The 27,654-nt window shown below is 35.4% G+C and overlaps 1 protein-coding gene across 1 annotated transcript in view; it reads right to left on the reverse strand.

The window, feature by feature from the left end:
* FAM234A (family with sequence similarity 234 member A) overlaps positions 1–27,654 on the reverse strand; it is a 59,839-nt gene that overhangs the window by 10,870 nt on the left and 21,315 nt on the right. Inside the window, exons 2-7 of the mRNA XM_074279827.1 lie at positions 15,717–16,004; positions 13,399–13,521; positions 11,961–12,149; positions 4,729–4,859; positions 3,741–3,873; positions 875–1,004 (exon numbers count right to left, since the gene is read on the reverse strand). Coding sequence (XP_074135928.1) covers positions 875–1,004; positions 3,741–3,873; positions 4,729–4,859; positions 11,961–12,149; positions 13,399–13,521; positions 15,717–15,981 — 971 coding nt within the window. The 5' untranslated portion in view covers positions 15,982–16,004. The remainder of the gene's footprint in view (positions 1–874; positions 1,005–3,740; positions 3,874–4,728; positions 4,860–11,960; positions 12,150–13,398; positions 13,522–15,716; positions 16,005–27,654) is intronic.

Here is a 27,654-nt window from a genome sequence, read left to right on the forward strand (position 1 = left end):
TACCCTTTTGGCAATCCATTGAAGTCTATGAATAAGATAAACTACAAAGAATTTCAAGAAAAATCAGCCAAATTCCAAATAATAATGGAATATGTTTATTCCATAAGAAAAAAACAAATGATGACTTTTAGAACAGGGCTTCTTATACTTTTTTTTTTAAATAATTGGGAACCACTTTTTGAGCAACCCCATCTCAAATGTGAGCTAAGGTGTTTCTGATAACATTCGTGTATGTTCAGTGCAAAGTACACATATGTTCAGAGCCAAGGCCCTGGTGAAGTCACAAAGTATGACATGGCAGAAACATCTTGAATTCATTATGTATTTGATTTTGAATTAATTTTTGATCTTGTATTCAAAAACTTTTTACTGTTGCCAAATTTTTCATGACTTCCACATTTAGTTATGTGACCCCATATGGGATCCAAATCCACAGCTTAAGAAGCTTTGCTCTAGATGTAAACCAACAAGAAAAGAGAAAAAAATTAATCAAATTGAATGGTGTGGGACTGTAATGTCTAAGCTTGACCTTCAAGAAGCTCTATGAGGAGGCACTTCTTTTTTTGCAGAGTAAGAGACTTGAGGTATAGAATACTTTTATTATAATGTCAGACTTTTTGATGTGCTACTTAATTTTGCTAAACTATTTTTTCCTTTTTTAAAAACACAGTCATAAGGGATAATTATTTGGGAATGGAAGGGGGAAAATACATTGGGAAATACAGGTGATGTAAAATAAAAGCTATCAGCAATTATTTATTTTAAAAACATTTGCATAAGCTAATACTGTCTTCAGCAAAGAGTGCCCCTCCTTCACAGAGGAGTATTAACCACACCATAGAAGTACAAAAAAATGTGACTGCACAAAATGAACCTGAAAGGAAGTATTCTGTGGGTAACATTGTCAATCATTTTCTGCCAGTAAGTATCTTCCACAAATACTTCTTTTCCTCCAGTCATTTCCTCATAAAGATCCTTCAGAGAGTATGCATAGATATAAGATGCTGAAAAAGACAAAAATGAATGAAACATCTGAGTCTAAGCAATGGATTGCAGGATCTGGGGCTAAGGAAAGCCAACCTTCTACCAAAACACATGTACCAAAATCTTAAGGGTCTTTGGGTTGGGGAGCACAGCGTATTGCAGACTACAAAGAATAGTGAAATTAACTCTGGACTTAGGAATAAGAAGGACTGGGTTAGAGTCAGGGCTTTTATACTTATTAGCATTGTGATTATAAACAATTCATTTTTAATTTGAGTCAATTTATTTCTCAACAAAGTGGAAATAGTAACCCATTTTGATAGGCTATTGCAAGAAAATTGTTTTGTATTAATAGGAATTGTCATTATTATCATCATCATCACTCCAAGAGGTTTTAAAGAATTTTTACACAATTTACATCAGAAGAATCCAGGGATCTTTTTCAGTAGTGGCCAGAAGTCTAATAAAGACAGAAAAGTAGGAAGAAGGAATGTGATTGAGCTTTCCCCCATAACTACTGAATGAGCCCTCATCTAGGCTGAAGCGTCCAAGGAAATGATGAGGACAGTAAACCAAACCAAAAGAGAAGTCATTTGCAGTTCTGCTTTTCAATTGACTGATGGTGCAGACCAACAGGGAACTCCAATAAAGGGTATGCCTATGATCATACCCAAAACAATTTAAGGAACTCACAGAACTTGGACCAAGAGGCCAAGTATTCAGACTTTATTTTAGATCAGACTATTTTGGGAGCAAAGTCAGAAGGTCCCTAGCCTAAGCTATTCCTGTGATCCTAGAATTACATAAAACCCAATAACTTAAGAAAGCAGCCATAGGACCAAATGGACGCAGAAAATGATTAAAGACAGCCAGTCATTTTCTCCAGAAGCACAAAGCATCTGGCCCTAAGGCAAAGTCCTAAGTCAGACTAGAAGGATAAGCAAACAAACAACAAAAAAAGAATTTCTCCATAAAAAAGCAGTGACATAATTAGTCATGGTGACAGGAATGCTTAAGACAAATCCAGAAAAAGAGAATAACTCCAAAAGGTCTACAAGCAAGCCTCAAAGAAAAGGCCCAGGTAGAGAGAATTTCTTGAAAAGATGAAGCAAGAGTCTGAAAAACACCAAAAATGATTTGAAAAATAAAATGAGCATGCTAGAGAAAACAAGTGAAAAAGAAATGAGGAGCAGGGAGAAAAATGAGAAAAGAAACGAGAGCTATGGAAGAAAGAATTGGAAAGTAAATTAGCAGTTTGGCAAAAAGTGTAAACTGTTACCCAAACAAGAAATTTCTTGAAAACTAGAATGGTCCAAAGATGAAGTAAATGAGTCCATAAAAGCAACATGAAATATTAAGACAAAGCAAAAATAAAAGTATAAGATATTTCATATCAAAAAGCTTACCTGAAAACAGAACAATGAGGCAATTTAAGAATTTAAAAGCCATGAACCAAAAACAAAACAAAACAAAACAACACACAAAAGAAAATCTCTTAGAACTAGAGAGCAAAATAAAACTAGAGAGAATACACTGTTTACTGCCTCAGAGAAATACAAAAATGAAAACTCTCAGGAACACATCACTACAAAATAGAATTTCCAGGTCAAAAAAAAAATATTGCAAACAACAAGAAAGAATGAATTCAAGTATTGTACCAAGGGAAGCAATAGGAACATAATTAGCAGTTACCTCGATGAAACAGCAGAGACTGGAATATTCTAGAAGGTGGAGAATTTAGGCTAATAACCAAGAATAATTTACTCAACAAAGGGGAATATTAACAAAATCGAGCTTTCTTAATGAAAAGATCAGAGCTGTGTAGAAACTGTGAAACATATAGAGGAGTCAAGAGAAGCTAAAAAAGGTAAACATGAACAAGCAATAAAAGACTAAGCAAGGACAAACAGGTTATATTCTAATAGAAGATAGGTAAATTTTTCCTCAGAATCTTATTGTCATCAGGGATTACAGAGAAAATTTAATAAGACAGAGAGCTTCACAATGGCTTTTAATGTTTTTTTTTTTTTTTAATGTTTTGATGATCTTAAAACAGGAAAGGGAAAGAAAAGGAAGTACACTAAAAGGGGGAAAGAGAGAAAAAGGGTGAGAAAAATTAACTGACATAATTTGAGGTGCACAAATAAAAGACCACACAAATGAGGAGGGAAACTTCATTTTCATCTAAACTGGAAATGAATCATACAGTTGGCTGAACACTCAATATGGACCAGGAAGGAAAGGAGAGAAAGGAAAGGGAGGGAAAAAGGAGGACTAAGGGAGCAATTAATTCTAAGCTAAATAAATTTTCACTAAGGAAGAGATATGCCCAGAATCAGAGGAAAGGTTTTTTTGTTTTGTTTTATTTTTTCCCCAGATAAAAGGGTTTTAAAAGGAAAAAGCCATGTGTCTAGGCACACAAAAGCAGAATGTAGCAAAAACTTAGACCACTGGTGTTGAGAATATATTTCTTCTCTAATTATAAGGGAAAGGGGGAAACTCTGATTAATGCAATAATCAACCAAAAACTCAGGATGAAACATTCTATAGTCCTCCAGAGGTAGAGGTGTTAGACTTACCATGCAGAATAAGACATTAATTTTTACATAGCCAATGTGGGAATCTGTTTTACTCAACTGTGCATATTTCCTATAAAAGATATTTTTAAAATAGGGGAGTGAACATAAATGCTTGTTAATTGATTTTTTTTTTTTTTTTTAAAGAATGGGCCAGTAAAAAACAAAGTTAAAAAATACCAGAATGAAAAAGAATGTAGTAGGCTCCGGTGTATGTGATATGCATGATATAACCAACTTCTCCTTCTAGATTTAGGTAACTCATGGAACCAACCTGGTCACCAGTATTGCTTGAAAAGAGGTAAGTTTTAATCTGGAAAACAAGAGAACCCCCCACCCCCCCAAAAAATCAGGATGTTGCAATCATTCCTATGTCACTGGAAAGTTAGCTGAAGTGGATAGAGTGGTGAGTCGGGAAGATCTGAGTTCAAATCCAACTTAAAGTAGTGACAAACTGCAGGTTTAGAAAACCTTTCCGATTTAAGAGTTCTATCTCATAAATATTTCTTTTAGAGGCCTGAAATAGAAATGGAATTATTCTAAAATAAAAACCTTGAAAACAACCACCTTGGTAGCTGTGTAAATGCAAAGGAAGGGGCACATTTCAGAGGCAGTTACCCAGCAAAATTTGAAAGAGGAAAGAAAAAAGACTATCCTATCTTTCACCCACTACAGAACCAGACAATCTCCCCCCACTCTGCTGTATTTGAGCAGGGCCCTGAGCTTTAAACTCAAGAATCTGTGACTGAAGAAAAGAGAAGAAAACAGAGGAAAAAATAATGGAGGGTGTGTGTGGAGGAATAAAGAGAAACCAGGATTTACCATCTAGTTTTGACTAAAGGCCATAGAAATAGTAGAGAAATCATATTTGTAAGGCTCTTAGCACAACACCTGGCATACACAAAGCACTATATAAATGTCAGTTACTGACTCTACAGCATAGGCCTGTGGGAACTAAACCCAAAGAAGTTAGGACTTAGTTTATTGATGAAATAGTAAGAAACAGTTAGATCTGGAAGGGAAGCAGTCAAGATAGGGCTGGGATGAGGGGAAAAGGGAGAAATCCCACAGAATTATAATAATTGTTTTCTATCACAGAAAAAGTATTTCATGGCCTGGAAGAAGATGCTTTCTCTTATACCACAAGGTATGAAAGAAAAGTTTGTACCCGTCTCTCTGACTTGGTGAAGATTAGCAGGTCTTGAATTTCATTGCCAGTCACATCAGGTATAGTCAGGAAGGGAGTCAATATTGAGTCATTATCTCCAAAGGGCCAAGGCTGATTCCATATTATTTCCCCTTAAAAGAAAAAAAAATGTATTTAATATGAGCAATGGCTTTTAAAAAACCAATTCTCACTTCAAAAATCAATATTCTAAGAGACCCTAAGATTTTTTAAAAAAAGTTTTGGTTATATATGTATATTCATTTTTTTTTTTTTTTTTTTTTTTTACCTATTTCCATATGAGTCATTTTGGGAGAGAGAAATCAGAACAAGAGAAAAAACACGAGAAAAAAAAAAGGTGGGGAGTGAAAATAGTTTGCTGAAATCTGTATTCAGTCTCCATAGTTCTCTTGGGATGCAGATGGCAATTTCCATCCAAAGTTTATTAGAATTTCCTTGGATCATTAAATTGCTGAGAAGAGCCAAGTCTATCATAGTTGAACATCATATAATTCTCTTGTTGCCGTGCACAACGTTTTCCTGGTTTTGCTTGTTTCACTCAGCATCAAGTCATATAAATCTTTCCAGGTTTTTCTAAAACCAGCCTGTTCTCATCAGTTTTTATATAATAATAATATTCCATTACTTTCATATACCATAAACTGATTCAGCCATTCCCTAAGAGATGAGCATCCACTCATTTTCCAATTTTTTTGCCACCACAAAAAGGCCTGCTACAAATATTTTTGTACATGTGGGTCCTTTCCCCTCTTTTATAAAATCTTTGGGATACAGACCCAGTAGTGAGTCTGCTGAGTCAAAAGGCCCCCAGAATTTTATTGCCCTTTGGGCACAGTTCCAAATTGTTTTCCAGAATGGTTGGATCAGTTCACAACTCCACCCATAATACTTGTTCCAGTTTTCTCATTTTCCCACCAACATTTATCATTAACTTTTCCTGTCCAATCTGATAGGTATGAGGTAAATACCTCAAAGTTGCTTTAATTTACAGTTCTTGATAATTTAGAGAATTTCTTCATATAATGATAAATGATTTTAATTTTTCATCTGAAAAGTGTTCATATCCTTTGATCATTTATCAATTGGGGAATGACTTGTATTTTTATAAATTTGTCTCAGTTTTCTATATATTTTAGAAATAAGGCCTTTATCAAAAACATTGGCTGTAAAAACTGTTTCTCAGATTTCTGTTTCCCTTCTAATGTTGGCTGTACTGATTTTGTTTGTACAAAACATTTTTCATTTAATGTCATCAAAATTATCCTTTTTTTGCATTTCATAATGTTCGCTAGTCATAAATTCCTCCCTTCTACAAAGAGAAGTAAGCTATCCCTTGCTCTTAATTTGCTATATTATCACCCTTTATGTCTTGTCTAATTCATGTACCTATTTCAACCTTATTTTAGTATATTGTGTGAGATGTTGGTCTATGGCTAGTTTCTGATATACTTATTTATTTTTCAGTGTGTTTTTTATCAAACAGTGTCTTTTTATTCCACAAGCTGGAGTCTCTGGATTTATCAAACAGTAGATTACTATAGTCTCTGACTCTTGTGTCTTGTATACCTAAGCTATTCTATTGCTCTACCACTCTATTTCTTGGCTAGTACAGATGATTTTGTGTTGTTTTATTAGAGTTTTTAGTCTGGAACTGTTAGGCCACCATCCTTTGCATTTTTTTTAATAATTTCCTTGACGTTCTTGACTTTTTGTTCTTTCAGATGAACTTTTTAATTATTTTTTTCTAGTTTTTTTGGCAGTTTGATTGGTATGACACTTGAATGAGTAAATAAATTTAAGTGGAGTTGTCATTTTTATTATATTAACTTGGCCTAACCATGAGCAATTGATATTTTTCCAATTGTTTAGATCAGACTTTATTTGTGTGAAAAGTATTTTGTAATTGTGTTCATATAATTCCCGGGTTCCTAAGATTTCTTAATAGAGATTTCACAGTGCCTGGCTCACAGCTGGCACTTGGTAAATACTTCTTAATTTCAGGACTTGCTGGTCCAATTTCAGGAGTAAATGATGATGTATTTGTATAGCATATTACACTTTTCCAAAGGGCTTTTGAAAACATTCTCTTGCATAAGTTTAACTTACTGGATTACTTGACATCCAGGGGAGGGAGTCGGGGAAAGCAAAAAAAAATTCGGAACACAAGGTTTTGCAAAGGTGAATGTGAAAATTATCTATGCATATGTTTTGAAATATGCATATTTATTAAAATTAATAAAAACTAGAAAAAATAACAAAAAAGAGGAAAATATTCTCATCTCAATACACACTCACTAAGTCAAGCATTTCTTAAGCACTTGCTCTGTGCCAGGCACTGTGCTGGAACTAGAGAAATGAAGGAAAGCAAAAAAGGCAGTCCTTACCCTCAAGGAGCTACCAGTTATTAAGAGAAACAACATGCAAACTATTTACAAACAAGCTGGATGCAGAAGGCAGGCACTAGCAGTAAGGGAGGTTGGGAAAGGCTTCTTGAAGAAGCTGGGATCTCAGCTGGGACTTGAAGGAAGTCAGAAAAAAAAAAACAAAAGGTAGAGAAGAGGAGGGAAAAATCTGCAAGATGGTGAACAGTTAGAAGAAGTATGGAAAAATAGAAGATGGAGTAGTATGGGTGAGGAATAGAGAGGAACATGCAGGCAAGTGAGATATAAGAAGAATAAAAGAGGAGGGAGCTAGGCTGAATGCCAAATGAGATTTTATATTTGATCCTGGAAGTGCTAAGGATGTGTGTGTGTGTGTGTGTGTGTGTGTGTGTGTGTGTGTGTGTGTGTACACATAGAATGGTTAGACCTGTGTTTCAGGAGAACCAATAAGACAGCTAAGTGGAAGATGAAATGCAAGGGGGAAGAGACTTGAAACAGGAAGAGCAGCCAGAAGTCTCCTAGAACAGCCAAGAAGGGAGGTTACGAAGATAAGTGGAGAGGAGAACAGTACCAGAAAGCACTTGGTACCAGCCTAGATAGGAGGGTGAGGAGTTGAGGAGGACATCCTAGTTTCATACTTGGGTGTTTCTGGAGAGGAAGATAACTAGTTCTGTTTTGGACATAAGTAGAAGATAACTACAGAACATCATTTCTAGATATCCAATAGTTAACTAGAATACAAGAATAGAGGTCAGCAAAGAGTTTGGGCTGGATAAGTAGATTTGAGAATCATCAGCATAGAGATAATAGCATCCCACAGGATATCTAAAGCTGACCATGGCCATGATCTAGAGCACAGCTTCTTAAATTTTTTCCACTTGAGACTCCTTTTTGATCAAGATATGTTTAACATGACTTTGGGTATACAGATATGCAAAATAGGTATACAAATCAAACATTTACAAATCATAGCAAATAGCAAATCATAAATTTGTGACCCCCACCCTCACAACCAGTTACACAACCACAAAATGAGTTTTGTCCTAGATGAAGGTCCAGCAGAGAGACTGGAAAGGAGCATTCAGACAGGTAGGGGAGAAGCAGGAGAGACTAGTAGTTGGAGAGGATAGTGAATAGGTATCAAAGTGCTCCTTTCATATATTCCATTTAAGGAGAAGGCCCAGAATAGTCATTTCATATTATCCCACCACTGCAGGATTTATGTCATCCTGCCCTTACCTCAGTATTTGTACTCAGAAGAATACTGAGTACTCCTGATCCCCCATTCTTGTCACTTTTTAGTTACTTTTGATGCGCTGTCTTACCATATTAGAATCTGAGCTCCTTGAGAACAGGGATTTTTTTTTTTTTTTTTTTGCCTATCTGAGTAAACCCAGGGCTCAGCATAGGACCCAGTAGATTATAGGACCGTTTATTGACGGACTGAGCCACAGCATAATAAGAAAAAATAATATATATATACTACTACTTATATTTTATAGAGTTGTGGGGAAAACACTTTGTAAAATATAAGAATTTATTTAAGTGTGAACTATAATTGTTATTCCTGGTGTTTTGCAGACAAAATGCAAGTGGTTAGTGTTATGTCATTTGGATCTACTGAATTTCTCAGTACAAAAATCCCTACATAAAAACTCTTGTTCTAATACTGAATTTCTTTACCCATACAGAGTTCTTCTTCCCCACCCCATAAGATTTCTTCATTCCCTGTAATCATTTCTACTTTCTGCTCTTTTCTACTCTTTTATATTTCATAAACTACAATTATCAGGAAGTTCTGAATCAGCCAATTCAAACAGATGGCATTTTGGAGCCTGAAAACATGCTCAACTATCTTTATCATGAAAGGCCAAGGAGTTTGCAGTTTATGTACCCCAAATCAGAATAATAAATGTTCTCCAATATTTTATCAACAGCTTTTTTAAAGTCAATCCCAAACCATTCTTAATTATTTCATACTTGAGGATAAGTCATTCTTATCCCATTATTTTAAAAGTACAAAATCAATTTCTTTTCCATGTTTTTCTAGACTTAAAAGTGTCTATTTTACAAAATTGATTCATAACACGAAGAGGGAGCTCATTCATATCAAATTTTAGTACATAAGTCAATAATCACAGCATGTCTGGTAAAGGTGCTCAATGGTCAAGATTGTATAAAGAAGAGGCAGCTAGGGGGTGCAGTGGATAGAGCACCAGCCTTGAATTCAGGAGGACCCGGAGTTCAAATCTGGACTCAGACACTAACACTTCCTAGCTGTGTGACCCTGGGCAAGTCACTTAACCTCAGCCTCAGGAAAAAAAAAAAAAAAGAAAAAAAAAGATTGTATAAAGAAGTTTATGTTCTACTAGGTTTGTATCCCTAAGGATCACACAGGACCCACAAAGGCAAAAATATTTGTAGCCCTTTTTTTAACAACAAGGAACTGGAAGTTCCTGATAGATGTCCATCAGTTGGGGAATGGCTGAATAAATTGTGGTATATGAATGTAATGGCATATTATTGTTCTCTGAACTAATGCTAAGTTAGAAGTAAACAGAACCAAGAGAACACTGCACACAGCAACAACATGATTATGTGATGATCAACTGTGACGGACTTGACTCTTTTCAACAATAAGGTGATTCAGGGTAGTTCTAATAGACTTGTGATGGAATGAGCCATCTACATCCAGAGAGAGAACTATGGGGACTAAATATGAACCAAAATATAGTATTTTCACTTTTTTGGGCTGTTGTTTATTAATTTAAAAAGTATTATTAATTTAATTTAAAAATTAAATTTTAATTTAATTTATTAATTGGAGAGGAAGGTAACTAGTTCTGTTTTGGACATGAGTATAAGATATCTATAGAACATCATTTTTAGATGTCCAATAGTTAACTGGAAATAAAAGAATGGAGGTCAACAAAGAGTTTGAGCTGGATAAGTATTATTAATTTAATCTATTAATTAAAAAAATAAAGAAGCATACAAAGGCATGAACATGAGAGAAAAGCTTGTCATGCCATCCTTTTTCTCCTTCCTTTCTCTATCAAAGCTGAGACTTCCTAATGATTATAACTTATTCCATTAGTAGGTACAACCCAGAACTAAGGCAACCCCAAAAATGTTTCTGCTGAAGAGCTCAACCCCAAGATGGGTAGGATCATTTTTAGGTCATCATGAAAAAAGGGAAAAAAGTCTACCTCTCAGACCTGTGGAGGAGGAAGGAATTTATGACCAGAGGAGAACTAGAGATCATTATTGATCACAAAATAGAAGATTTTGATTACATCAAACTAAAAAGTTTCTGTACAAACAATACTAATGCAAACAAGATTAGAAGGAAGTAACAAATTGGGAAAATATTTTTAAAAGTAAAGGTTCTGACAAAGGTTTCATTTCCAAAATATATAGAGAACTGACCCTGATTTATAGGAAACCAAACCATTCTCCAATTGATAAATGGTCAAGGGATATGAACAGACAATTCTCAGATGATGAAATTGAAACTATTTTCACTCATATGAAAGAGTGTTCCAAATCACTATTGATCAGAGAAATGCAAATTAAGACAATTCTGAGATACCACTACACACCTGTCAGATTGGCTAAGATGACAGGAACAAATAATGATGAATGTTGGAGGGGATGTGGGAAAACTGGGACACTGATACATTGTTGGTGGAGTTGTGAAAGAATCCAGCCATTCTGGAGAGCAATTTGGAACTATGCCCAAAAAGTTATCAAACTGTGCATACCCTTTGACACAGCATTGCTGTTATTGGGCTTATATCCCAAAGAAATACTAAAGAGCGGAAAGGGACCTATATGTGTCAAAATGTTTGTGGCAGCTCTTTTTGTCGTAGCTAGAAACTGGAAGTTGAATGCATGTCCATCAATTGGAGAATGGTTGGGTAAATTGTGATATATGAAGGTTATGGAATATTATTGCTCTGTAAGAAATGACCAGCAGGAGGAATACAGAGAGGCTTGGAGAGACTTACATCAACTGTTGCTGAGTGAAATGAGCAGAACCAGAAGATCACTATACACTTCAACAACAATGCTGTATGAGGATGTATTCTGATGGAAGTGGATATCTTCAACATAAAGAAGATCCAACTCACTTCCAGTTGATCAATGATGGACAGAAATAACTACACCCAGAGAAGGAACACTGGGAAGTGAATGTAAATTGTTAGCACTACTGTCTATCTACCCAGGTTACTTATACCTTCGGAAGCTAATAATTAATGTGCAACAAGAAAATGGTATTTACACACATATATTGTATCTAGGTTATATTGTAAAACATGTAAAATGTATGGGATTGCCTGTCATTGGGGGGAGGGAGTGGAGGGAGGGCGGGGATAATTTGGAAAAATGAATAAAAAAAAAAATAAAGTTGTTAATTGTTCAAAAAAAAAAAAAGAAAAAGAAACCAAGGGCAGCCCACCCAAGGAACAACTTAATCTCCTTGCACTTAGATTTAGATTCTAGAAAGAATGCATTCTTGGCACACATCTTAAATTAGGTTGAATAAATGAAGTTATAGCATGATTCTTTTAAGAGGGTGCTGATTCCTTTTTAAAGATTTAATTAAAAATCTACAACACTGTAAAATCTTTGAAGATGAAAATGGTGTCATTTTATCTCCTATAACATCTAGAAGATGCCCAATAGAGTAGGTATCTAATAAACATTTAATTGAACTGTCAGATTTTTATTTCATTGGACACAATTCTCCCATGCCATTTTCTTCCTTCCCCAAAAGACCTTGAAAATTTAGGAGAGAAAAGACAAATATGTTCCACCAGTTGCTCCTACCTATGAAAGTATCAACTGCAAGGAAAGAATACTGCTTCCCTACAATGAAGCAGCTTGAGGGTGGCCCTTCCACCATGTGGCGATCAACACACTCCATGTAGATAACATCTTGAGCAACAGGTCTCTCCCAGAGCAGGCTGCCATTGGTGCCTGACAGAGCAGCAAGAAAAGCACATGGGGCAGAAAAGCCTAGGAGAGAAAACCCAAAGTCACCATTTGCATACACTCTTGTTTGTTACTTTGTCCATTTCTTAGAAGGAGCAGCATAATTGCCTCTTAATCCATTTTTCCTCCTTAGTCTCCTACTCCAGCTACTTTTGATTTTCCTTTTTTAAATAGAGTTTATGTTTTAGACTCTTGACACAGTAAATTCATGCATTTTTTCAGCCTTAAGACTTCATTTATAGGGAATATGCCCCAGGAATTTTGATCTTGCTTCTTTTCTCTCTGAACTCTGCCCACTGACAATTGCATCCAAAGGATTTAGAGCAGAAAGGAAATGTTAGAAAGTAATCTATGATAGTTCTCTAATTTTACAGGAAGAATCTGAAGTTCAAAGACCATATGAGCAGCGTAACACTGCTGGTGCATATCCAAGTCAGGCTTAAAATACATATTCTGACTTCAAGTATAGTGTTCTTTCTATTATACCATGCTGTCTATGGGCTATATGGCTTTCACTACCACTTCCATGCCAATGATTTCCAAGTTTGTATCTCTGGACCCATATTCTTTTTATGATGACAGCAGTCACCCAAGTGAATAAGAATAGTATCAAACATTTATATAGAGCTTATTATGTGTCAGGCACTGTGCTAAATGCATTATAATTTTACATATACATATATAGGTGTGTATGCATGTATGTGTGTATAACATTTTTTTAAAAAAAAGATTTGAGTTCCAAATTCCATCCCCCTTTTTCCCTTCCACCCTTCCTGCAATGATAGCAATCAAATATAGGTTATACAAGTGTAATCATGTAAAACATTTCCATATGAGTTATTTTGAACAAGAAGGCTCAAATAAAAGAAAAGGAATGACGGTGAAAAGTAGTGCTTTCCAATTATTATCTCATTTGATGATCACAACTACCCTGGGAGGTAGGTGCTAGTATACTTTCTATTTTTAACAGATGAAGAAACCAAGGAAAACAGAGATGACATTTCCACACCTTAGACACTTAACAAATATTCGTCAAATGAACACATCACATATGCCTCCTCATTTTCCAGGTTTACATCTTCAATTGATCAGTAAAAACACTGCTCCAAAAATCATTACCTACAAAGTCAATCAATCTATATACTGGGTGCCAAACATTTTTTTGAATATTATGTGTCTGGCAGAAAAAGGAAAGGGATTTTTCTACTTGATTATTCAGAAGAGTGAATGAGAAGTCCCTGAAGATTCTCTTCCTACTAACAAGCAAAATTACCTTCATTTGTGCAGGACTTGTTAGAATTGCTACTGTTGCCACTGCTGCCGTCTTTATAAAGAAATAAAACATCTTGAACTGTGTCTTCACTTATATCTTTAAATGCCATGAAGTCATAGGTTACTGAAAAAGAGTAACAAATAGACAATGATATCAACTCTTGGCTGAGCAAAGCATTGGTGAGGACTTCATTGAGCAATGGATTCATCCCCTCCCTCTCTATTTTAGAGATGAAAACATGGAAGTGGCTTGATAACTCAATCTGAATAAGAACTAGGTGATATTCTCCATTAGAATATACATCCCTTTTAAATTTACTGTTGCCTTTTCTTTAATATTTCATTTTTTCACTTTATTATCACTTTCAATACCCATTAACTTTTCAAGCCCTTGCCAAACAAATAAGTATGGCCAAGTATTGCCACAAATGTGCACATTAGCTGTGTCTTAAAAATGTATTTCATTTCATATCTCTAATCTATCATTTTTCTACCCAGAAGTAGGAAGAATGCTCCATCCTTAGTTTTCTGGAATCATGGCTGGTCATTTGAATTAAGAAGAGTTTTTCAGTCTTTCAAAATTGTTTTCCTTTAGAAAACTATAATCATTTTTTAAACAATTTTTTTCAATTACATGACAAGAAAATTGTTAACATTCCTTTTTATTAAAATTTGAGTTTCAAATTTTTATTTTCCCCTCTTTCTTCCCTAAGATAATAAGCAATTTGATATAGGTTAGTTATATATGCACAGTCACGTAAAAAACATTTTCATCAGTCATGTTGTGAAAGAGAACAAAGAAAAAATCCACGAAAAAAAATAAAGTGAAAATAGTATGTTCTGAGAAACTCTAGTTATTGTAAAAATGATTCTCTGTTTCTTCTACTCATTTCATTCTGCACTGCCTCATATAAGTCTACCTAGGTTTTTCTGAATTTGTCCTTTTCATCAATTCTTACAATACAATAATAATATTCTATTAATTCATATGTCATCATTAGTTCAGGCATTCCCCAACTAACAGACACTCATTTTGTTTCCAGTTCTTTACTACAACATAGGTTCAGCTACAAATATTTTTGTCCATATGGGTCCTTTCTGTTCAACTTCCATGGCTACTGCTTTAGACACATGCAGTAATACATAAAGGGAAGAACAGGCTCTAATATGAAAAGAACAAAAAACTTTTTGTAAATAAAGAATATCAATGAAGACATTTTCTTCTTCCAGGTCTCCTTTCTACTCTCTTCATTTCCTAGCACTCTGGGATGGAAACACGGAGTAAAGGAGGAGAAAGAAAAGCTCTGAAATGTTAAATCTCTGTGTTAATAGCTGTATGAAGGGGACAGATGATTAGTGATAAAATAATTAACCAGATCTATAATTTTTCTATTATATTCTAGTAGCACTTTGCTTAGGAAAAAAACACCATGAACTATTTCCTTTCCTTTCTCTTTCACAGAGGGACCCAATGGACATAGAAATGTGTTTAAAAGTCAACAAAGCAAGTTCTAAGCGCATAATCCCCAAAACTCAAGAGCAATTTATTCCTGAAGTTGCTTAGCTCAATTTCTGACCCTGAATGATCTTTTAGAGTTCAGTAATAATTCACATTTATACAGTATGTTGTAGCTTACAATGCTCTTTATATGCACTATCAAGAAGCCCTCTCACGACTGAGCACAAAGAAGCATTCTCAAAATTATTTAAATTCATATCCACTCAAATAGTACCACATGCTCCTGTTTTCCTGAGCATTATGCAAGAAACATAATGTCCTGAAAAACCTCACTCAGTCATTGTATTTAATAAACAATTTAAGAAAGTTAGAAGGTTCCAGTTTCAGTGAGGAAGGAGTAAAGTATCATTTATGCTCTCTGATAATTGCAGGTGGCATCATGGTCAAAGAGATTGTAAAACAAAATTTTCTAGGTATCATTTCACTTTTTTAATGGCAGGCTTCATGTCTACTACTCCATCTGTAAGTAAATAAAAAGGGGCCAATTGTATTTCTTTTAACACCTGGCTATTTACAGAAAGTTTAAGTCAGTTAAATTGGGGGAAGGGATGATTATTTCTCATTTCTTCCTTCCAGTGTTTTGATTTTTCTTTTTTTCTTTTTTTTAACACCTTCTTGTGACTAAAAGGAAGCAATAATAAAAGCTTAAGGAACCATGTTCTGAGCCATTCTTATATACAAAAAAGCTTAATTCCACCAACCCTGTACACAATAGAAAATAATGGTTGTTTGGCTCTTCATAATAAAGTCCAGTGGAAGGCAGGGCAAAACATAAATGAGCATTTTTAAAATAGACTTACCTGCTGCATTATAATTTACTTTCCACATTTTTTGGGACATAGACCGATCTGGACATGGGATGATGAATGAGATGATGAATACCACAAAGAGACAGATAAATAATGAAAAGAAAAAAATGACTGTGCGGCACTGGGCAAACCGGGAACGACGAGATGTTTTCTTAAAGGAACCATCCTTTTCAGTTCTACTTTCCAAATTCCCCCGAGATTTTCTTTCGTCAGCCTTCAAAGGGTGGATCTCAGCTTCTAATTCTTTGTCCATCATGTGGGCATTATACAGTTCCACACCTAGTCAAGACCATTAATAAATCAGAATTAGTTATATTATCAACCAACAAAGGGCTTAGTATACAACCTTCTGGAGTACTAAGATTTGGGTCCATTTAAGGACAAAGTTTTTAGATCAAGGAGCCCAATGTTATGATTTGAAAGGGCATCAATATGAAAGAGTTCCATCTAGAAAGTTCTAATATTGATCTCTAATGACAGAAAGACTCTATCTGGGCCAGAGGCTCTTAAAAAAAAATCTCTCTTATCATTAAGACATTTCTATTTTGTTCAACAGATTGAACAAATTCTACAAAATTTGAAAAAAAAAAAACTCACCCAAAGGTTAGATAATAACAAAGTACTTGTAGACTCATCCTCTTGGCACAATTGCCTAGTAAGGGTATTGGAGAAAAGGAGTTAGGCAAAAACCCGTAGCCCACCTACTCAAAATTTGAGAATGGGAGAGGAAATGAAACAAAGTTCATCTGATGCTTGAGAGAACCAGAAATTTTCAAGCTCAAAATTCAGGGGATGGGGGTGTGCAAGGAAGGATACAAGGAGGTGAGAGAATGATAGTGGCCCATGTTTAAGTAGCCCTTAAGAGTTTTAAGGGCAGCTAGGTGGTTTAGTGGATAGAACACAGGATCAGGAATCAGGAAGACCTGAGTTCAAATCTGCCTAGACAGATCACTTAACCCTGGTTGCTTCAGTTTCTTTATCTGTAAAAATGAGCTGGAGGAGGAAATGGCAAACCACTCCAGTATCTCTGCCAAGAAAACTTCAAATGGAGTCAGAGCTGGACATGAGTAAAACACAACAAAACAAATTAAGAAATGCAAAATGTTTTATACATATTTACATTATTATATATAGTATATACTAGATTAATAATATTAAACACATGATACATTTATCTAGGTGTTTCACAATCCAAATTACAGTCAGATAGAAATCCCCTTTTATAGCACCTCTGACAAGCATCATCCACATGCTGTCTAAAGACTTTTAATAAAAATGAAGAAGCATTAGGTTAGGAAATTGATTTGGAATGTGAAAAATTCACAAAGGCATTCTCATAGCCAAAAGGAGCACTTTATTTCATGAAAAGCATGTGGGCTAACTAAAAGGGGTCTAGCCAGGCTGACAGTGGGAAAGCACCACTTAAAAATCAGAGGCAAGGAGAAAGAGGGGAAGCAAGAATGGGATTTAGAGTTAGGGAGGATCCTAGGGGAGAGAGTAAACTTGAATGTGTGCTCAAATGTACCTGCATAGAAGGAGCCAATGTCCTCAACAACAGGGCCTAAATGTTGGAAAGGGACCTACATGTGCAAAAATGTTTTGTAGTGGCAAGAAACTGGAAACTGAATGGATGCCCATCAGTTGGAAAATGGCTGAATAAGTTATGGTATATGAATGTTATGGAATATTATTGTTCTGTAAGAAATGACTGGCAGGATGATTTCAGAGAGGTTTGGAGAGACTTACATGAAGTGATGCTGAGTGAAATGAGCAGAACCAGATCAAAATATATGGCAACAAGACTATATGATGAATCAGTTCCAATAGAGCAGTAATGAACTGAACCAGCTATACTTAGCAAAAGAACAGGCTAATTATACACTATTTCAAAGTCTGATTCTTTTTGTACAGCAAAACAACTGTTTGGACATGTATACATATATTGTATTTAATTTATACTCTAACATATTTAACATGTATTGGTCAACCTGCCATCTGGGGAAGAGGGGAAGGAGGGGAAAAGTTGGAACAAAAGGTTTGGCAATTGTTAATGTTGTAAAATTACCCATGCATATATCTGGTAAATAAAAACTATTAAAAAAAAAAAAGACTATATGATGATCAATTCTGATGGACATGGTTCTTTTCAACAATGAGATGATTCAAACCAGTTCCGATTGTTCAGTGATAAAGAGAGCCATCTCCACCCAGAGAGTGGACCACAACATAGCATTTTCACTCTTTCTATTGATGTTTGCTTGTATTTTGGTTTTTCCCTCAGATTTTTTTTTCCTTCTTCATCCAATTTTTCTTGTGCAGCAAGATAACTGTATAAATATGTGTACATATATTGGATTTAACATATTTAACATGTATTAGACTACCTGCCAGCTAGGGGAGGAGGTTGGGGAAGGAGGGAAAAATTTGGGACAGAAAATTTTGCAAGGGTCAGTGTTGAAAAAATTACCCATGGAAAACTGGGACACTAATACATTGCTGGTGGAGTTGTGAAAGAATCCAGCCATTCTGGAGAGCAATTTGGAACTATGCCCAAAAAGTTATCAAATTGTGGATACCCTTTGATCCAGATGCATTGTTGCTATTGGGATTATATCCCAAAGAAATACTGAGGAGGAGAAAGGGACCTGTATGTGCCAAAAGGTTTGTGGCAGCCCTTTTTGTAGTGGCTAGAAACTGGAAGATGAATGGAGGTCCATCAATAGGAGAATGGTTGGGTAAATTATGGTATATGAAGGTTATGGAATATTATTGCTCTGTAAGAAATGACCAGCAGGAGGAATACAGAGAGGCTTGGAGAGACTTACATCAACTGTTGCTGAGTGAAATGAGCAGAACCAGAAGATCGCTGTACACTTCAATGCTGTATGAAGATGTATTCTGATGGAAGTGGATATCTTCAACATAAAGAAGATCCAACTCACTTCCAGTTGATCAATGATGGACAGAAATAACTACACCCAGAGAAGGAACACTGGGAAGTGAATGTAAATTGTTAGCACTACTGTCTATCTACCCAGGTTACTTATACCTTTGGAATCTAATACTTAATGTGCAACAAGAAAATGGTATTTACACACATATATTGTATCTAGGTTATATTGTAACACATGTAAAATGTATGGGATTGCCTGTCATTGGGGGGAGGGAGTGGAGGGAGGGGGGGATAATTTGGAAAAATGAATACAAGGGATAATATTATTAAAAAAAAAAAAAAGCAGGTAACAATTCTTAGAGTACTGAAGAATGTATTCTCAATATATCGAGAGGGAAGGGAAGATATAGAAGGTATGGAAAATATATTGGACCTTGTTTTTTTAAAGTAGTGACCAAGAAAGCTCCATTCTGCCAACCTATGTACAAAATTTTCCAACTAAATAAAATCTTATGATAATAAAAAAAAAGAAAAATTACCCATGCATATGTTTTAGTTAAAAAAAAAAAAAGCTTTAATAATTTTTTTTAAAATTGAAGAATAAAGAATATATCCAAATGTATATATACAATGTCAACAATGATACAAACTAAAACAACTTTGCAAAGTAACAAAACTCAGATCAAAGAGATAGAGGGAAGCAAAGCTAGCTTTGCATTTGGAAAATTGGGAAGATATATGTCCAAATCCCATCCCAGATACTGACTAGTTGTGTGATCCTAGGCAGTCGTTTAACCTCTCAGTGTCTCAATTTTCTGTAAGATGAAGAGAGACTTGCGGTAGAAAGAGCCATCTGCATCCAGAAAGGGAACTTTGGAGACTGAATATGGATCAAAGCATAAGTATTTCTTTTGTTGTTGTTTGTTTACTTGATTTTTTTACTTCGTCTTTTTTCCCCCTTTGATATGATTTTTCTTGCAAAGCAAATACTTTAAACTGTTGGGTTTGATTCCAATTCTCTTTGTGTGTTCTTTAAATTTTACTTAACATTTTTTTTGACAGTGTTCTTTGATTCCTTTTAACATATCCATAGATAAAGGAACTATATTATAAATATAATTTACTAAATTTTGGCAAAACATTTGAGTTTTTCATCCTATTTGCACAGAAAAGGAAGAGAAATATGGGCTAGACAATAGTACAATTAGGTAGAGATCAAACTTTATTTCAATGGTCATTTGATGTTGTGTCAGGTGAAAGATGAAATGAGTGAGAAAGAAAAAAGTTCAATTTTCCAAGCATTTCGATTTATTAAACAATGCATTCCAATTGCTTAACAAACTGGAACCAGATCTCTAATACATGGGATATAGAGGGTTTTTTATATATTAAGAATAATTAATCAAATAATGCCAATCAATTTAAAAGAAAACAATACTAATTGGAGAAAATATTAGGGGCTTTCCAAGTTGGGAGAGGAAGAGTGAACAGGTACAATTCCCTGAATTCAGAAAATTTCCCCCAAGGGTCTATAAACAATCAAAGGAACACGGAAGTAATAATAGCTTGATCAGCAGTTTTCATATAAGACATGTGGGTTGCTTGAAATGTACACATGTGAGGAAATTCCTTGCATTAATCTTTGGATCTGAATGGGTTTCTGATCAGTATAACTTAGGTTCTTGTTTAAGGTCTCTACAAAGCAGGTAGAGCTGGTCCAGGTTCCCACCCATCGAGGATTAGGTTCAAACAATATAATGCAATTTCTCCAAATTCCAACAATTGAATACTTTTCTCACAAGACAGAAATTGGATTAGATCCATAACTGAATAAAAAATAATTTACCTTCAGAACCCAGGCACAAGATATAAATAAGTCAACAGGATCCACTTCGTTCCCACAATTAACCATTTGCTGTTCTAATCCTCTCAATGTTAATTTAGAAGATAAACTGTGATAGAATGCTCAAAATATCTTTACTTGGTCCTGAGCTATTTGGACAGAGGAAGAGATGGGCATGATTATAAAATTTGCAAGTGACACAAAGGAACAAGTAGATTTAAAAACTATCTTGATAGCTGAGAAAAGTAAAGAAGAAACTGGAAAAAAAAAATGTCCTGATAGGCTCACTTTGGGTTAAATCTGCTTAAATGAATTTAAGATCTCCTTGGTATAAATACTTTCTCCAGTGAAATAATCTTAATGCATCCAAACCCATGTGACTAAGATCAAATACAATGGTGATAAATTGTAAAATGTTATGCTCTAAAAAACAAACCAAGGGGAAAAAAGGGGAAAAAAAGTCTTGCCAGATAGTAGTTTGCTAGATAGACAGATCTGGGGTGGTAGATGAAAAAGAGCTGGGATTTTTAGTAAATTTTATGAGTTCAGTTTGATATGACAGCTATGAAAATTGATTTAATTTTGGTCTTCATTAAAGAGACTTGGTATATACCATAAGTATGAAGGTGCACTCTGTCTAGGTCAGATTACTTCTACAATACTGTGTCTGGTTTTGTGCATCATATTTTAGAAATATGATGTTGCTGATGAGTATCCAGGGGAAGGCAAAGAAGGTGGTAAAAGACCTCAAGTCCATGACATAAAATGGATGACTGGTTGAAGAAACCAGAGTTGTTTAACTTGGAAAAGAAAAGACAACATTGCTGTCTTCAAGTATTTTGCTTGGCCAGCTTAGAGGATAAAACTAGGAGTAATGGAAGGAAGTTGCAGGGAGACAAATATAGACTTGATACATACAAAGAAAAATTTGATAATTAGTGCTATCCATAATGGAAAGTAGTAGATTCCCCCTGCCTTAGAGGTCTTCAAGCTAATGACCTCAGAATTTGTCAGGTAAGTTGTAGAGTTGATTCTTATCAAGTACAGGTCGATTAAAGTGGTCTCTGAAGTCCCTTCCAACTCTGAGATTCTATAAAACACTTTTGACTACACCAAAGTGAATGAAATGAAAGAGGAAAATCAAACAATGAATCTCCCACAAAGGTACAGGGGTCTCATTAACCCCTCCAATCTGATATGTAAGGAGACAATTCAGCAGGAAAATGTGACTTAAGAAAAAGCCACCAACTGTTCCAAAACAGAGTGGCCTTTGTAAGCTCTGTGGGGATCAGTGCTTACAAAAAGGCAAGGAACTTTTGGTATGTCTAAATTGTGAAAAGCAAATTTTTTTGGAAGAGAGAGTCTTCAAAATGGAGAGAAAGGAAATGTGGGTTTTATACATTAACCTTGAGGAATGTCCTGTCTATAGGACATAAACCATTCATTTCAACTGGACATTTATTGACACCTAGTACAAATAGGGAGTTTATTAGAAGTACAAAGCACATAAAGCAACACCATCTCTTCCAGTCTTTCAAGAGTTACAGTAAAAAGGAAGAATTGACGAGGGGAGCCCCAAAACTCTCTTTCTCACTTTGGGGGTGAGCCATGAAGCTCCTTGAAGGAGAGATTCTCCTTGAACCCCACGTCTGCAAAAGACCCCTGCCCCAGAGAAAGTGGTTTCATTCTGTTATCTAGGTTGAGTCCAGGACTACTCCTACTTAGCTGGAGCTAGAGATTCCAACCCCATTGAATGGGAAATTAACCCAGAAACACTCATTCAATTCCAAGATTTTCTATTCCGATTCCAGCTCAAACTGTTCCTAGCCCCCATCAAGAGCAACCTCCAGCTTCTAACCAAGGCTTCAATTATAAAAAGAGGCACCTTGGGGCTCAGTCCTTGCAGAGGACCTAACATTCCATGCCATGCCATGCCATGCCATGCTATGCCAAAGAACCCTCTGCCTGCTGAAATGATATTTTCTTTCAGCATTACCCTCTCTTTATCGCTTTCTCACCTATTTTCCTAACAAGACTTTATACCTCTCTGTTGGGATTTCTTTGCTAGAAATTCTCTATTTCTCTGCCAGAACCTTGCCACCAAGGAATTCAATCTTTCTATTCATGCATAGTAGCCAACATGAAGCACTGGCAAGTGAAACCAAAGAAAGAATGGTCAGACAGATAGGAGCTGACCCAGGAGAGCAATATCATGGAAGCCATGGGAGAAGAGACAAGTAGCAGATATTGCAAAATATCCTTTCTCCCTTGGCCTCACATAAAGGGATCTTTCCTGAAATAGTCCTGAAGTAATTTGAATAACGTAGCCCAGCTGTATCTATCAGAGGAGATGGAAATGGAAAAACAGGAAGGAAGGACTATCTCTACATCAGAGACCAAACTATGAATTAATGAGCTATCTTGGACTAGGATAGAAAGGAAGCAAACAAAACTGATTCATCATAATGCTATATGGGTTTGAAAACACTCCTTTGAATATTGAAATCAAGCATTTTTTAAAGCTATTCTATATCAGGTGCTCAAGATACAAAGACAAAACAAATAGTTCAAATGCTCAAGAAGTTTATATTCTGAAAGATTTGCACACATCACACACAGTCAATACAAAGTTATCTTGTATTCTATCAGCAGCTGGAGGAAGCAGGAAAGGCTGCTGGCAGAAGACAGTGCTTGAGTTAAACTTTAAATGAGAAAAGTCAGAAGTATGGAGGAAGAGCATTCCTGATTTGAGAGACAGCCATGTAAAGATGAGAAGAAGGAGAGTCAGGTATGAAGAAAATAGCAAGGAGGCTGGTTGGACTAAAGCAGAGACTGTGTGGGAAGACTGGAAGGTAAGTAGGGACCAAGTTGTGAGGAGCTTTAAATGTCAAAAGAGTAATTTACATTTAATCCTAGAAATAACTGGAAGTCATTGGACTGGACTGGACTGAATCCAGACTGGGTAGTAGAAAGGGAATAGTCACATCCACAGTTTAGGAAACTTTTTCAACCTTCCCTCCACCCCCACCCCCGCCCCCACCCCCATCCCAGGCATAAGATCTTCATTACTCTACTGTTAATCAGAAGCCCTTGGAGTTTATATTATGAGAGGAAAAATGTGAGGAAGGCTTTTTTCAACAATGAAGGGATTCAAGGTAATTCCAAAACATATGTGATAGAAAGTGCCATCCACATTTAGAAAAAGAACTATGGAAATTGAAAGTAGATAAAAACATTGTATTTTTACTTTTGTTATTGTTGTTTGTTTGTTTCCTTCCTCCCCGCCTTCTTGTGGTTTTTTTTTTCCCCTTTTGATCTGATTTTTTTTTTTTTTTTTTTTTTTTTTTTTTAGGGAGGAACGCAGCATGAAGAATATGGGAATAAGTTTAGAAGAATAGCATATATTTATCCTTTATTGGTTGGATTGCTTGCTGTCTTGAAAAGGAGAGTGGGAAAGGAGAGTGAGAAAAATTTGGAACATGAGGCTTTGCAAAGGTAAAGGTTGAAAACTATCTTTAGAAAAGAAAGAAAGAAAGAAAAGAAAAAAAGAAAGGGAGGAAGAAAGGAAGGAAGAAAGGAAGAAAGGAAGGAAGGGAGGAAGAAAGGAAGGAAGGGAGGAAGAAAGGAAGGAAGAAAGGAAGGAAGAAAGTTCTTCTCATCACTATATCTGGGGATAAATGGGGCCTCTTTCCTTCCTCAGGCTATCAGAAAAGAAATTCAACTGACAAGATCATCTTTTCCAATGTGGGCCCAATAGGAGGTTGGCCCAAGCTATTTTCACAACCCTTTAACATTTTGATATTAGAAACTTGTTAGATTCTTACTAAGAGCTAATGAGATAATGAGATGATAAGTTCTTACTAAGTGCTAAGTCAGTACTTGACAATTCTCTAGCTGGCTTTTACTGGGAATTTTACTTCTGTGACCTCCTGGGGAGGAGCTTGCATGCTTAGGAGGAGCAATCTCATTGGTTGAAGTAATTTTCCCCTGAAGCCCTTGTGTTATCCCACGCCCATTCTCTGGGAGGATAAAAAGGGGGGGGGGGGCACTCGAGAGATAGAGTCTTGTCTGGACCAGACTTGAGGCAGCTCTCTGGAGGAAAGAAGAGTCTCTGCTCTAGGCCAGAGTTGAAGCGGCTCTCTGGAGGAAGAATTCTCTCCTCTAGACCACAGAGCGATCGGCAGTTTCTGGAGACAGCATGTTACACTAAGTAATTTTTTAAAAAGTGTTATCATATCAACCAAGCTGTTTCTTTAATATGTATTTATGTACATTATGGAATATATATATATATATATATATTTGCTGAGGCAATTGGAGTTAAGTGACTTGCCCAGGGTCACACAGCTAGGAAGTGTTAAGTGTCTGAGACCAGATTTGAACTCTGGTCCTCCTGAATTCAGAAACTAAAGTACATTTTTATTAATTTTCAATGTGATATTTCATAAAATAAGATGCCAAAACATAAATCTTGTTGGGAAATTTTAAAAAAAGGTTTTCTACTTCTGCTAAAATTATGTCAGCTAGGTCTAAATTCCTATTGATTAGAGAAATGCAAATTTTAAAAAACTGAGGTGCTACTCCACATCTATCAGATTGACTAATATGACAGAAAAGGAAAATGACAAGTGTTAGAGGGGATGTGGGAAAACTGGGACATTAATGCATGTTGGTAGACTTGTAAATTGATCCAAATTATTCTGGAGAGTAATTATAGCCCACTCAATGGGCTATAAAATTGTGCATACTCTTTGACCAGAAATACCATTACTAGATCTATATCCCAAAGAGATTTATAAAAAAAATTTTTTAAATACTTCTATGTACCAAAAAAAATAAACATAGTAGCCTTTTTGTGGTGGCAAAGAACTGAAAATTGAGGGAATCTTCATCAATTAGGGAATAGGAACCAAGCTGTGATAGATAATTGTGATGGAATACAATTGTATTATAAGAAATGATGCATAGGATGCTTTCAGAAAAACCTGGAAAGACTTGTATGAACTGATACAGTACAAAATAACATCAATACTGTATAATGATCAACTGTGAATGACTTTTCAGCAATACAATAATCCAAAACAATTCTGAAGGATTTATGATGAAAAATGTTATCTATCTCAGAGAAAGAATTGATAGGAGATTGAATGCAGTTTAAAGCATAATTTTAAGACTTTTTTTTCTTGGGATTTTTTTTGGGGGGGTCCGTGTTTAATACAACGTGATTAATATGGACATATGTTTTTTACATGATAGCCCATATATAATCTATATCAAATTGTTTGCCTTCTCAATAAGGAGAAAAGTAGAGTTGGAACTCAAAATTAAAAAAAAATGCTAAGAATTGTTTTGCATATAATTGAAAAAATATTTTTAAATTGTATCAACAGGTAAGAGACATTATTAAATGATTCATTATTTTTTTCTTCCACTATCTAATCTGAATTTAAAAACAACACTAAAGAGAATAAATGTCATCCTATGTCCAATTTCGTAGTCTGATTTCAGAAAGGGGAAAATAGAACTTTTTAAATGCTAATGAGGGAAATAGCTAGAAAGTTAGCTAAGTCTGCCACTTATAAACTAAACAGTTTAGTTCTATTCTAAAAAGACACATGAGGACAACTGACATCTGATAGATTATTGAGAATACCTCCTACTTCTATCAATTTTCAAGATTATTTCAGAAGTCATTATGATAAAATATGGGGAAAGAAACAAATCAACTGCTTCATTAGGGAAATGATTAGAGTGCTGGTCTTAGAAATAGGAGTCCACATTCCTCTTTTTAACAGCTTCTTGACTATGGAGAAGTTATACCATGCTAATAATCCTCAGTTTCTTCATCTCTAGAATGAGAATGTTATACAATCTATCATAATATGTACTCTATTATTATGTCCCATTGTCACAAGCAATTCACTGGTGTTTTAAAAAAGATTAACTTGTTCAAATGATTGTGAGTAAAATAAGAAACCTAAGAAATGAGATAAAACCCTGGCCTCCTTCAAAGCATTACAAATAAATAAGCTAGTATTTGGCTGTATTAGAAATAGCTGTAGATTTTTTTTTAATTTTTTTTTTTACTATGAAGTCAAACAAAGTACTCTGGAAATAACACTGAATAGTTACCATTTTAAATCCAGAAGCAATGGTTTAGGCCAGTGTTGGTGTTTATGTAAAACAACAGGATGTGTTCAGAAAAAACTAGTACTTCTGGGCTGAGGGCTGCTTTCCATCTTTGGTGTCCACCTGATCCACCTAACCCACCTATGTCTCCAAGAAGCTGTGGAATGCCCAGTGGCCACATCCCAGTAAACCTTTTGGGCAGATGAGCTAAACCAGGTGGAGGGTAACCAAGGGGTCTCAAACCCTACGGGGAATTAGAGGGGTGTCTACTCCAGGCAAGTAAAGACTTCCCCTGGTGGAATGGGTGGATGAGAACAATCTGTTCCAGTGGCCATGAAGGCGGCTGAAGCAGGTGTTGTGGAGCACTTGGTTAGACATCAAAGACACCAAGGTCATCCACTGCTTCTGGAGTCATTACCAGTTATCTTGACTCTGTCCTGCCATTAGACGTGATGACACTGGAAGAGTGAGGCTGATGACTTCGTGCAATTCTGCCTTAAATCCAATTTACCCACAAGTCAAAATGACAGTGTAGTAGGAACAGCAATGAACTGGCTTTAGAATCATAAAAGCTGGATTTAAGCACTTAGACGGTGGCTAAATCACTTAACCTTTATATGCCTAAGTCTCAGTTGTAAAATGAGAAGGATAACCGAATCCTACCTGATCTGCTCCCTCCCTTTGGTTGGAAGAAAGTCACAAGACAAGTTGCAAAGTACTATAAATGTACTCTATTTGGCCAATGACATTATTATGGTTAATAAAGCTTTAAAAGATCTCTTATTTTATCAGTGTAAGTACTATTTCCACTGATGGCAACCTACTCATTGTTACAGATAATAAAAGTCAATATTGTAAATGAGCTATTAAGAAATGTTAAAGGATCATAGGATCAGAAGTGGAAAAGAATAAAGCCACAAGACTAAGATCCAAAATGAATGGAAAAACTAGATTTAAATAAGTTGGGAAAACAGCTTTGCTAGGTTTTTTTTTTTTTTTTAGTACAAATTAAAATAATTTTAAGGTACTATTAAATCTTATTAAAAGTAGGAATATTAAAAATA

The sequence above is a fragment of the Sminthopsis crassicaudata genome, chromosome 1 (assembly GCF_048593235.1).
Source record: "Sminthopsis crassicaudata isolate SCR6 chromosome 1, ASM4859323v1, whole genome shotgun sequence".
In the NCBI taxonomy this organism is placed as follows: Eukaryota; Metazoa; Chordata; class Mammalia; order Dasyuromorphia; family Dasyuridae; genus Sminthopsis; species Sminthopsis crassicaudata.